Source organism: Globicephala melas, chromosome 7, assembly GCF_963455315.2.
Source record: "Globicephala melas chromosome 7, mGloMel1.2, whole genome shotgun sequence".
NCBI classification, from domain to species: Eukaryota; Metazoa; Chordata; class Mammalia; order Artiodactyla; family Delphinidae; genus Globicephala; species Globicephala melas.
The window spans coordinates 93,720,414-93,733,389 of NC_083320.1; the positions used below are offsets into that span (position 1 = coordinate 93,720,414).

Sequence of the window (12,976 nt, forward strand, 5' to 3'; positions counted from 1 at the left end):
ATCCTCCCTTTTGTGGTCAAGGACTGCTAAGTTTCCAGCCTTATTACAACCAACCTAGATAAAACCCACCAGCATAGGTTGGCGCAGGACCACCAAGACCTAAAAGGTGATTCAAAGTAACCCAGGGCTCATTTGCCGTATTTGTAATAAATGAGCACTACAGTTTTCCCCACACGCCCATAGGCTTCACTTGGGTGCTTATGCGTTAAGCGCCTGCGCACAAGGAGAAAAGTTACGTAACCTAAAGCTGTCAATCAACTTGTCAGTCAAATGACACACGAAGGGACTTTCTGCCTGAAAACCAACCCTATCCCCACTGCAGGATGGCTTCTGGTTTCCAGACAGCCCGCTCTCATCCTTTCTCAGGAGTGTACTTCCGCTTTGCTTAATAAAACTTCTGCTGCTTAAAACTGCTCTATGTCTCTCGACTGAAGTTTTTCCTCGGGGAGGACAAGGACTGAGGAAATAGCCGTTCCATCAGTGACAGTTACAGTAAAATAAAAATCTATCCACTACTTGAATATTTTATTTTCATTCTCCACCCTTTCCCTGGACCTTGTTGTGAATGACAATGACTTAAGTAACCTACAGCACCACAATGAGAATAGCCTATAATCCATTATCACATTTAATATCAGAATAAGCTCCGATTGAACCAAGACCACATTTATATACTGTCACTGGGAAATCTTTACCTGTAGTTTCTGATGCAGTAAACAACATCTTAGATCTGGGGGTCCACTTGCTAATCTATCAAATAAAGTAATGGGAAAAACAGCTTAGTAAAATTGCTTCAGATATTCATATTTTATACTTTTTTTATATTTTAGCCACATTGATAAATCAAAACTAGGTTTCTATAGATAAGGCAACTGAGATGGACCAAATAAAATTAAAAGATCAAAATTTATTTTATCCCCCTAGTCCATAATTCACCAACAGTAACAGCAAACTAGTGATAGCTCTCAAGCTAACAGAAACTTGAAAAAAATTTAAAGCCTAGAAATTCACCCTAGGAAGTAGCTAGCATGTAGTATTTCATGCCTTACAAAAGAGATTATATTATATATTCATTTCTCAATCATGGTGGATTCTCAATATAAATTCCATTGATCTCCACCTCCCTTTTGCTAAAGGGAGCCTGGACTGCCCCTAGGCTAAATCACTAGGTTCCCAGTAATCAGCCAAGAGAGAATCCAGCTAAGCAGAGGCTGGCAAATGACCCAAGAGTAAACATTTTTGGATCAAATACCACTTTATATTACTTATATCATGACTCTCCTCCCTTAGTTTGAGTAGCACAGGTAAATGGGCAGTAACCTATGCAGTACCAACATATATGCTAACTAAACTCTTTAAATGAAATGTCAATATAAATTATACCCAAAAATTATAGGTAATGTCTAATACCTGGACTTATGAACTATAAGATGTTTTTTTCCCTCCAACTATAAAAATGTATGTTCATGACAGAAGATTTAGAACACAAATGTACACACAAATGTATAAAGAGCAAAATAAAAACATAATTCACACCTGAGAAAACTACTGTTAACATCTGGTTGTATTTCTTTCCAATTATTTTTCTATACATATTTCTATATATATTCTATATATTTTCAGTATTCTCTATCAGCATAATTGAAAGCATAGTTGAAAGCACTCTGTATACATAACACTATATTCTACTTTACTACAAATATTGTGACCACTTTCCATGTTATTAGAGATTCTTGGGAAAAAAACTTTCCATTATAGAGACACATCATGATTTATTTAACCATTCTTTAATGTTTGATATTTAGGTTTAACTTTTTTTTTTTCCTATTATAAATTTGCTGCAGTGAATACCTCTGAACAGAAATCGTGTCCTAAGTTTCTTACCACTTTCTTAGGGCAGATTTCCTAGAAGAGGAGAATTAATGGGTCAAAAGTCAAATTTTGCGAACAAACAAAAATCCTATCTCTAAAGCTGGAAACTGAAATTATTACCCTGGAATCAGAAAGTTGTTCTCCCATCTGAAACGCATTTCAAGAACAAACTCCTGCCAGAGATGTGCCACTCCTTTCAGTCCTCCATGGTAGAAATTGATCATACAAAGACACAAAGCCAATTTGTATGTTAAACTATCAGATGGTGCAGATTTGAACTGATTGTAGAGATTCTAAATTTAACAAAACAGAAACAAAGCAAAACTTGTTAACAACATATTTACATGTATAATCAAAAACTGTGTAGGTAGAGATTTTAATACTGAAATTAATCTATCCTACCAAACCTGCTTTTATCATATGTCTAATACATTATTGCCTAAATTGTTCTTAGGCAGCTCCATGTTTTCAAGATCTCTGTAAGTATCAAAAAGTGAAGCTATAGTTTAGTGAGCCTAAAGTTATAGCCTTCAATTTCTTCTGTGGAATCTTTAAGATATATTCCAAATTTCATGTGTTGTTATAAAAATCTTTTAATTACAAATGAGTACCCACTTGTCAAAATCAAAAACATAAAATCAGAACTGTATAAACTGAAAATGTAAAGCCTACTTTTCCTCCTCAGTTCATGAAATCACTTCCCCAAAATAATTATTGTTAACAATTTGATATATCTGCACACCTGTCATTTAAACTCTCATTTTTCAATTTATCAAAGACTTGAAAGAGGAAAACATGAAAATTCTACTTCATTTTACATGTTACTTCATTAAAGAATTTTCCACTCTCTGTCCAGTTTTGAAATACAAAGAAGAATCTGCTGCAAAATTTGATGATTTATGAAAAGTGTAAAATGAAGGCAATCCTATAACCATGCACAATATATTTGTTATTTTTTTCACTGTTTCCAGAAAAGTTCTTCTACCCAAAATATATATCTATGCCAATATTCTATAGTAGGGCATTGTCTGAATGAAGGCCATGATATCATCTTCACTCAAGTTTTACTAAGGTGATTTTTAAAATAAAAAGATCCCTATTTCAAAACAGAGAAAGCTTTATAGTGAGTGCTAGAAAATGTTCACGTTTTCCTCATCCAAGTCTTTGATAAATTGAGAAAAGAAAGCTTAAATGACAGATGTAGAGCTATAAAACTGTTTACAGTAGTCACTGTTGTGAACTAGATTTCATGACAGTTGCTAGAAATATAGCAAAACCCCTAGAAATTCAATGCATTTAAAATATTTTAGGGCTCCCCTTGTGGTGCAGTGGTTAAGAATCCGCCTGCCAATACAGGGGACAGCGGTTCAAGCCCTAGTCCAGGAAGATCCCATGTGCTGCAGAGCAACTAAGCCCATGAGCCACAGCTACTGGGCCTGCGCTCTAGAGACTGTGAGCCACAACTACTGAGCCCACGTGCCACAACTACAGAAGCCCACACACCTAGAGCCTGTGCTCTGCAACAAGACAAGCCATCCCAATGAGAAGCCCGCACACTGCAACGAAAAGTAGTCCCCGCTCGCCACAACTAGAGAAAGGCTGCACACAGCAGCGAAGACCCAATGCAGCCAAAAATAAATAAATAAAATATTTTTAAAAATTTTTTAATAAAAAAATAAAATATTTTAATATTAATTAACTTACATATTCTTCACTCTCTAATGGAGGATTACTGTTGTCTGTTGAAGAAGTCCCATCTAACGGTTTCTCAGAAGCAGCATCAGGGAATAAGAACTTAGGAGGGAGGAAGAAAGAAAATAATCACATCTTCAACGAAATTTCTCATTTTGTTGACTTTTGTAACTCATATAAACACTGACTTTTTAATGGTTTTGTTTTTAAAATGATGAGAATGCTCTTACTGTACTGCCCAGTTAGTTCTACAATACCTCAAACATTTTCTATTTTTCTTCAAAAATACATTGTTTCAGTGACTAGTCAATTTTAAAATCAGATTTTTCTTGACTGTGTAACCACCTGGTTCTGTGAATTGTTCAGTTTACAGAATGTAAAACCAGAATCTCTTCACTATGATATCAGGCTCATCCAATGTCATTAAATTTTTTTTAACGTTATTATTAAAAAGACAAAATTATAAAAGAAAATTTTAAAACACCCAAACATTCATGAGGCTCTGTAGAGAAGAATCATCCATGGGTTTTTATACATGAAATGCTACAAGTATGATATTAAAGACCCGTAATTTTATCTTACGAGATACCCATAGAAAGTGGGAAGCAGACTAAACCTGTAATGACCAGTGTATCCTTTCCACGTGATTTCTGTTAACATGTGTGAGGGAGTGTGTGTGTGTGTGTATGTGTGTCTGTGTGTCTGTGTGTGAGAGAGGGTGTGGAGAAGTGGTAAAAAGCTATATAATTGGAATAAAATCTCTAAGGATACATTCTCAAGAAGGGGCCTTCTCTACAGAAATTTACTTTCAATCCTTTTATCACTATTCCTCCCAAGTGCTTTGTGGTACTGCTGATTTGTAACTCCTTTTACTATGCATACTTTGCCACATATTACAGAACATGCTAAACAGACTTTTTTAAATGAGAGGAACTACCAAGTGCCAACCTCCACTACTAAGCACATTTACAAACAGTATCCTATTCTCCTACCACTACGTGAGCTACGTATCAGTGCCCACATCTTACAAATATACAAACTAAAAATGTGGCTAAAAGTCTTGCTCAAGTAAACAGCAGGGATAAGATTAACATCAAGTTTTCAAGTCCTATATCCTTTTCATTGCACTACTCTTGAAGGTTTTTCCCAAGAACGTCTCAGTGCACAAATTGCCAGAAGTACGATTTTAACTACAATTATAGTAAGAAGAGCTATCATCTAGCAAAGGCCTGTTTTATGCCAGCGTAACAGAAGGTCCTTTAGTACTCACAACAATCTCACAGGTTTTCATTAGACTCATTTCAAATGAAGAAACTGAAGTTAAATGGCTTGTTCAAAGTCATACCGTAAGTCAGGATTAAACCCTGTGTATGGCTCCTAGGCCAGGCCTGTTCCACCACCCTATACCTAGGGGACACCCTAGCCCCTTCTAGTACTCGCTATGAAGTTTTCTCTGGACTGTTGTGAAAGAAAGTTTTCGAGAATACCATTCTGATCATGTCAGCCTTCTGCTTAAAATGGCATTAAACTGTTAAGATGAAGCCCAGTGCTTCAACATGGCAGGTTACCTCCTACTCTCCTCGTCCCTGGACACCCTCTGGGAAGTACCCTGCCATACACCAAACTGTCCAACATGCTCTCTCAGGCTTCTGCTATTCCTCTGCTTCTAAACCTTCTGTCCCTCTTTATGAAGCTTTCCCTGATCCCCACTGCTCAGACAGAGACAGATGAACCCTCTGCCGTGTTCTCACAGCCCCTTTGCCAGAATTCTCACATGTAACATGGTACTGTAACTACTATTTACTTTCCTTCTTCCCACTACACTAGTGGGAACTCATTGTGGAGACGATGTTTTACTCATTTTATATTCCCAATCCAGTGCCTGCCACATAGATGGGACTGAATAGATAATGAATAAATGAGTGTGCATATAGACATATAAAAACATTACATTTAGTTTACCAAGAGAATTGTATTGAGGACATCATTATTCAGTGGTGATTCTTCTACACCTCTCTGTTTTCGTATTTTCTTCTTTGCAGTGTGTACCATATTTGAAACTGATAATTTATGAATTGGAACCGGTGCAGGCTCTGTCAACTTTGACAAAGCATGAGTTATATCAGCAGCTTCTATAAAAAGAATAGAAATGAATACATATTATATCACCAACCTTGGCAGGTTAAAGTGATGAATAAACTGATGACTGTACAGAATATTTTAGTCACTCTTTTCATTAGTGACTTTTTACTAATACACATGTTCAGCTTTATATGGATGCATGATTGACAAAGGTGTAACATAATTTCTGCCCAGGGAACTTCAAAAATAAACCTCTTTTCAAAATATCTTACATTTTTGGTGGAAAGAACTTATTAATCACACAATGTTTTAACTCAGGGTATATATAGCCTGGAGAAAATGGTAGCTGCCTAGTTCATCAAAACTTGCTTCCCCAACATAACTCAAATTAGAAAAATAGATGAAAAGTTGCTGGAACATTTGAAAATAACTTTTAAAAAAAGAGAAAGGTGTCACCTCTTCCTTCTTCCTCAAATGTGGATCGTCCGAGAATCTCATCAGTTGACTCCTTTCGACGGCAAATTTTAAAAAACTCAGTGACAAAATCACCTACATAGAAAAAAATGTTACTCATTTTTGAAACGTAACTGAAAGAAATCAGTCCTATAAATAAAAGTACATGTCTTTTCACAAAAGCTATTAGCTAAGATATGATAGAAAAAGAACCATTCAGTTTTTCTACCCAATCCAAAAAGTAATCCTATTTAAAAGGTAGCCTTGCTTTCTCTCCATAGTCCAGGATAGTAAAAGTTTTTCCTTAGAATTACTTCTAGAATGAAAGGAAAAAATAATTGAACCTGATATATTAAGCAGTTACTATTTGCCTGAATAAGACAAATAGTATCTATTCTCATTAAGTTGTACAAGTAACAAGAATATTACTATATATATGTAGTGGTCTTCTTTCCCTAGCTGCCACCCTACTAGAATTCTGAATCCATTAGAAAAATAAAAATAAATTCTAAAGACATGTTTCTACAGGATTAAAAAATCATGTAGGATGAAGTTATTTCAGCTTCAACTGCATGTTAATGATATGCTTTGTGTCATTATAAGAAAGGGGGAAAAGGTTTGATATCTTCTAAAGAGCTTCTATGAGATACGTTTGCACAAAGAAATTAAATCTTAACAAGAACCATCAGTACTAAAATTATTAGACAATACAATATACTAATTATATCCAAGTTTGAGAATTCACCAACTAGTTCTGAATAAACCTGGAACATTTTCTGGAGTTCTTCAGACAAGTAGGAAAATCCTATAATCTAGTCATATAAACTATATGACTATAGCTTATTGTAGTATATGACTACATAATCCTATAATCTAGTCATATAAACATAAAGTTAAAGAGACAGGGTGAGATTAAGGGGCAGAAGCTTAAAATGAGAAGAATACTTTTAATTCTAAGGTCCTCTGTAATTATCACAAAAGTCAGCGGCTGAGGAATAATAAGGAACTAGGAAGAAATTTAGTGACTAAATTTAATAATTTAGTAAATCAATGATTAAACAAGAGAAACCATTTATTGAATACTCATTATAGTAGGCACTGCGTTAAATGTGATACACATACACACACGTACATGATCTTATTTGATCCTCTTACTAACACTCTGAAGTATGTACTATTGTTACCTCTATCTGACTGACACTGGAAGAGATTGTGAAACTTGCTCAGACTGGTGGATCTAGGATTTCAAACAAGGTCTATCCAACTCAAACTCTTGATATAAACCCTCTACTATCTCCCTATACCCCAAGACAAATTCACTGATGGCAGGAATTTTACCTTATCTTTGTGTTCACTATTATATAGTTAGCACAGATGGCAGTGCTAATAAGCATTTAATAAACAGCACATGATGAATGATAAAGAGCCCAAGAAAAAATGCTTTAGAGAAATGCCCTAATATTGTCATCAGTAACTCCTAGGTTGAACGGTAATTTATCAGGTTAAATGAAATAAAGGTGGCATGGATGAACACAGAAATGGAGAAAATAATTTTCATGTGTACTAAATATAAGAGAAAAAGACTGGAAAGAGGAGATAGGTTCAGAAGATTTCATGAAAGAGGTATTACCTACAAAAATGGGAAGGGAAAGATAATTCTAGACATGGGATATAATAATAGGATCTGAATACCAATGGATAGCTTTTAAAGTATTTCTATTTATGTTATTCCACTGACTTCTTCAGATATCCCTATGATGTGTACAAGATTATTAACACCTCTTTTCCTCTATCAGAAAAAAGATTTGGGGCTTCCCTGGTGGCTCAGTGGTTGAGAGTCCGCCTGCCAATGCAGGGGACACGGGTTTGTGCCCCGGTCCGGGAAGATCCCACATGCCACGGAGTGGCTGGGCCCGTGGAGCCATGGCCACTGAGCCTGCGCATCCGGAGCCTGTGCTCCGCAGTGGGAGAGGCCACAACAGTGAGAGGCCCGCGTACTGAAAAAAAAAAAAAAAAAACCCAAATGACAAGAAAGCAAGTCTGCTAGTACTATTCAAGAGTAACTAGAAGGATTCACTGCTGTTGACAAAGATTTCTTTTTAATGGAGTTAACCGAGGAGGTCACAATGTAAAACAATAAAAATAAAAAATACTTTTTGGATAGGTGAAATAAAGTATAAAGAATACATTCAGTGTTCCTGATCTGGAGGAGAGACAGATTTGTGTTATTTCAGGAAAGGAACATAAATATCTTACCTAGCAAACACTGAGGATTATCAGCTTTTCGAACTCTAACAGACCAATGGGGAGCCTGAATAGGATCCAAATCACTAAAAGGCAAAACAATAAACACAAGATCCTATTTATGGCAATCTGCAAGACTCATACATTTACCAAAATGCAGTCTAATAAAAACATTATACAGAAGGACAAGCAATCCATTTTGCCTCCCTTAAACTTACTGTTATTCATATGCAGACCATTTAGATAAGTTAAAAAAATAAAACCTTAAGACATCAAAGTTCATAGACAAAAAAAGCACAAAAGGAAAAACAAAACAAACTAATCAAAAAACATAAGAATGATCCTGACAGGCAACATACAATGATAATCTAATGAGAATTACATTTTAGGAATAAAGAAAATGAAATGAGAAACAAGCAAGAATCCATAATAATTTTAATCTGCTTTTTGTTTCATTATTTATTAATAAAAAAAGAAACTATAAAAATTTCCACAAGATCAAAAGTGCCCCATTTTCTCAGTTAATCAGATTATGGTGCATTCACTTAACGGAATACTATGCAGCAATTTAAAAAGTGACAACACAGATCTACATTTATTAAATGAATAAAGGTATTAAATGAATGAAGCAAATTAATATATAAATTTATACCTTAAAAAGATATACCCCCAAAATGCTAACTGGTTATTTTTTAAGTAATGGAATTGTAGGTAGTCTTTACTTTCTTCTTCTTCTTTTTTTTTTTTTTTGCGGTATGCGGGCCTCTCACTGTTGTCGCCTCTCCCGTTGCGGAGCACAGGCTCCAGACGCACAGGCTCAGCGGCCATGGCTCACGGGCCCAGCCGCTCCGCGGCATGTCAGATCTTCCCGGACCAGGGCACGAACCCGTGTCCCCTGCATCAGCAGGCGGACTCTCAACCACTGCGCCACCAGGGAAGCCCTACTTTCTTCTTTTAATTTATTCATCTAAATCATCTGATTTAAAAGTTCATGTTACTTTTACTGTCAGAAAATACAACACATTTATTTTAATTATTAAAAAAAACTCATCTATTTCTCACTGTTCTGCATCAACCATGAGACTGTACTAAAATTATGTTCCTCCTTCTCCATGTTCTTCCAGGATAGTGCTCGCTGTAATTTTCAATTTTTTCCTGTGCAATTTTGTATTGCCCAGGAGTATATGACATGGATGTTCTGTTATTTGACATTTAATGATGAAATATTATTCCCACATATTTTGATAACCATCATCTCTTCAAAGTCCTTTATCAAATGCTTCTTACCAGCTAAGAAAAGTTCAACAGAATTATGCATTGAATCCCAAACTGCTTAAAAACACCTTTGCTAAAACCAAGTAAGATTCAGATTGCTCATTTTCCCAGAACTAAGGACCCTATCTCCAAAGCCCACAGCTTAAAACACATCTATAATACATATCAATCAGTCTAAAAAGTGATCTTTAAAAACAGAAAAACAACAACCAACTGTATCAGAAACTGATACAAAGAAAAATTGCTAACCACTTGGCAGTTAATTTATTCTACTGAAGTTTGTGAACCTCTAAGTACTACTCTTAACATACTTACGAATAAACATCATTATCCACAATGATACCTTCAGTCAGGTGAGGCCATGTAGTTGCTAAGTGGAGTTCACTAAAATAAACAAAACGTAGAATATGTCCATAAGCTTTAATACTGTATATATACATCCTGACTCAACAATTCTACTTCTAGAATTGTATCTTCAGTAAATAACCAGAGATGTACATATATGTTAAAAGTGGTCATTATTTATAATACAATAAAACTGTAAACACCCAGTTTAGCAAACGGTAGCACATTCATATAAAGTTAATGTCTGCAAGAAAAAACTATGCTATACATAATAGCCAAAAGTATAAGTAAACCAAATGTCTATCAGCTGATGAATGGATAAATAAAATGTGGTAGTATTGCATACCATGGCATATTATACAGTCACAAAAAGCAATGATGTACTGACTCATGCTAAATGTGGATGAACCTCTAAAACATGCTAAGAAGCCAGACACAAAAGGTCATATATGGTATAACCCAATCTATATGAAATGTCCAGAACAGTCAAATCCATACAGGCAAAAAGTAGATTAATATTTGTCTAGAGCTAGAGGGCCTAAGGAGCCTAGGAGGGGAAGACAGTTAAGAGGTGAGGGGTTTCTTTTGGGGGTAATGAAAGTGTTCCAGAATTAGATACTGATGATGGCTGTACAACTCTGTAAACACTAGAAACACTAAACTGTATACTTTAAAATTGTGAATTTTATGGTACATAAATTATATCTCAATTTTGAAAACACCATGATACAGATCAGGGATTGGCATACTTTTTCTACAAAGGACCAGAAAGTAAGTATTTGGGGCTTTTTATGGACCATGTAGTTTCTGTTATATTCTTGTTTTTTTTTCTTTTAAAACCCTTAAAAATGTATAAAGCATTTTTAGCTCATTACCTATACAAAAACAGGCTATTGGCCAGATTTGGTCCACCGGTCATAGTTTGCTGACCTCTTATTATAGATGAATATTAAATTTCAGAAAGTTTTCATGTGAAATTATAAAATCAAAAACAAGCCACAAAAAATGTACAAGATAACAAACATTTATAAAATGTACAAAAATACTGTGCAGAAAAGAGTTATCATAGCAGGCCTGATACTTAGAAAGGGCTACTTGCAAGGTTGGCCCCTGGCTTGACATCTGGAAACTTGAATTTCAGGAGGATTCCTACCTTTCCCTGATAAGAATGGTTCACTCTGCCTAAATTACCTGTGCAAACAATACAGTTTATGCAAACATCTGGTTTCCTTCTGGTACATGCTAGGCAGAGGGTGCCTACATGACCAGTCTCTGATTAAAAACCCCAAGTGTTGAGCCTCTAATGAGCTTCCCTGGTACACAGCCTTTCATACATGTCACAGTTCATTGCTGGGAGGATTAAACGTGTCCTGTGTGACTACACTGGGAGAGGAAGCTTGTCCTTGGTTTTCTCTGGACCTCACCCTATGTGCCTTTTCCCTCTGCCATTTTTTGCATTGTATCCTTTTGCTGTAATAAATCATAGGCATGAGCACAACTATGGTTGCGTCCTGTGAGTCTTCCTAGCAAATCAACCTAAGGGTGGTGTTGGGAGCCCTTGTTGCATATATATACATAAACATGTACATATATATACCTACTTCATGCATATGAAAAATACTGGAAGCACATATAACAAGCTGTTGTCAGTGATCACCTATGACTAGGGGGGTTATGAATTTACTGATTGTTTTTTTCCTGTCTAGATTCTGAACTCACTTCTTATGTTTGTAGAATACAGAAGCCAAAAGAGCCAATTATTTCACTTCTCTGATATTTGGTGATGCTCGAGTAACTAGCAACTCCTGTCTGAGACACTGAATCTACAAGTACAGTTAGGAATTCACTGTGAGAGCAGGGCCAGCACTACACAACAATGCAGTGTAACCTTGGTTATGAACCGGACAACTAGGCACCACTGGCTCAAGCCTATTTTCTGAGCCCAGTTCTACAATGGACCCAATTAAACTTCTGAGTTTGAGTTACCAAATACGTTTCCAATAAACTGATTATTTGCTTGAATTAGAGTTGACGAGTACCATTTGCAACTAAACAATCTGACTACTAAACATATGACTTTTGCCTTTTTTAACGTTATCTAAATTTTTTCCACTGAACGTGAATTTATTACTTTAAATAAAACTACTTTTTAATGTAAAAAAAATGACCACAAACAGTATGTGATATCAGAGGACATGAATGGTTAGAGGTTTAAAACTATACACTCCTAAATATTTTTAGGTATGAACCGCAGATTCAGTTCCTAAGTTTTTATGACTATGGCCTCGCCTCTCCCTCTAACTATAGAACAATTTCTTTGACAAGGAGAGAAGACACCGGAAAAAGCCTCTTCATTTCCTCTTCCACTACCAAAGATGCCTTTTCAAAAGCATAGTGCCCACAACATTTGCTAATCACTGTTTGATTTAAATGGTCTGCCAATGTACACCATCTTATCCTCAACTTATTTCTGTGTTCTTCTTCAATCACTTGTTCCTTTGCTGACTGACTCCACATCATGATATAAATTTGGAAGAAATATTTAATCATTAAACCTTCAGATTTCTACCAGGTCAATTTATTTCTCTCCCCCTAAAATTTTCCCTAAGTGAAATTCAAATAAATGAACCAGTTGGAGGGCCACAAATATATCTGTAATCCACCTTACACCTTTTCTCCCTTGCTCACTACATTCTAGCCATGATAGCCACCTTCTATTTTCTTCAGTAAACTCGCCAAGCTCTTTCCTGCATCAAGGCACTTTGCACATGCTGTTCCTTCCACCTGGAATGGTCATTCTCTCACTCTTTGCCTGGCTAAATCCTCCCCTAATTGACACTCAGAATAAATTTCACTTCCTTTGAGAAGACTTTACTGATGTCATATCAATCTAAACTAGTTCCTCATTTTACTGTCATTACATCCTATACTTTTCCTTCAAATTATCCCACAATTTGTAATTGTATGTTTATTTAGGTGATTAGTTCGTCTACTTCCTTTAAGTAGATTGTAA

General features: G+C 35.7%; 1 protein-coding gene across 4 annotated transcripts in view; it reads right to left on the minus strand.

The window, feature by feature from the left end:
- The window catches only part of RAB3GAP1 (RAB3 GTPase activating protein catalytic subunit 1), a 125,905-nt gene that overhangs the window by 34,108 nt on the left and 78,821 nt on the right, over positions 1 to 12,976 (minus strand). For 3 of the 4 annotated variants that reach the window (XM_030883078.2, XM_060302504.1, XM_060302506.2), the window contains 7 exons: positions 9,934 to 10,002; positions 8,356 to 8,429; positions 6,103 to 6,195; positions 5,527 to 5,696; positions 3,577 to 3,666; positions 1,993 to 2,165; positions 696 to 750 (listed from right to left, as the gene is read on the minus strand). In XM_030883078.2, coding sequence (XP_030738938.1) covers positions 696 to 750; positions 1,993 to 2,165; positions 3,577 to 3,666; positions 5,527 to 5,696; positions 6,103 to 6,195; positions 8,356 to 8,429; positions 9,934 to 10,002 — 724 coding nt within the window. The remainder of the gene's footprint in view (positions 1 to 695; positions 751 to 1,992; positions 2,166 to 3,576; positions 3,667 to 5,526; positions 5,697 to 6,102; positions 6,196 to 8,355; positions 8,430 to 9,933; positions 10,003 to 12,976) is intronic. The other variant, XM_060302505.1, reaches the window with a different exon arrangement.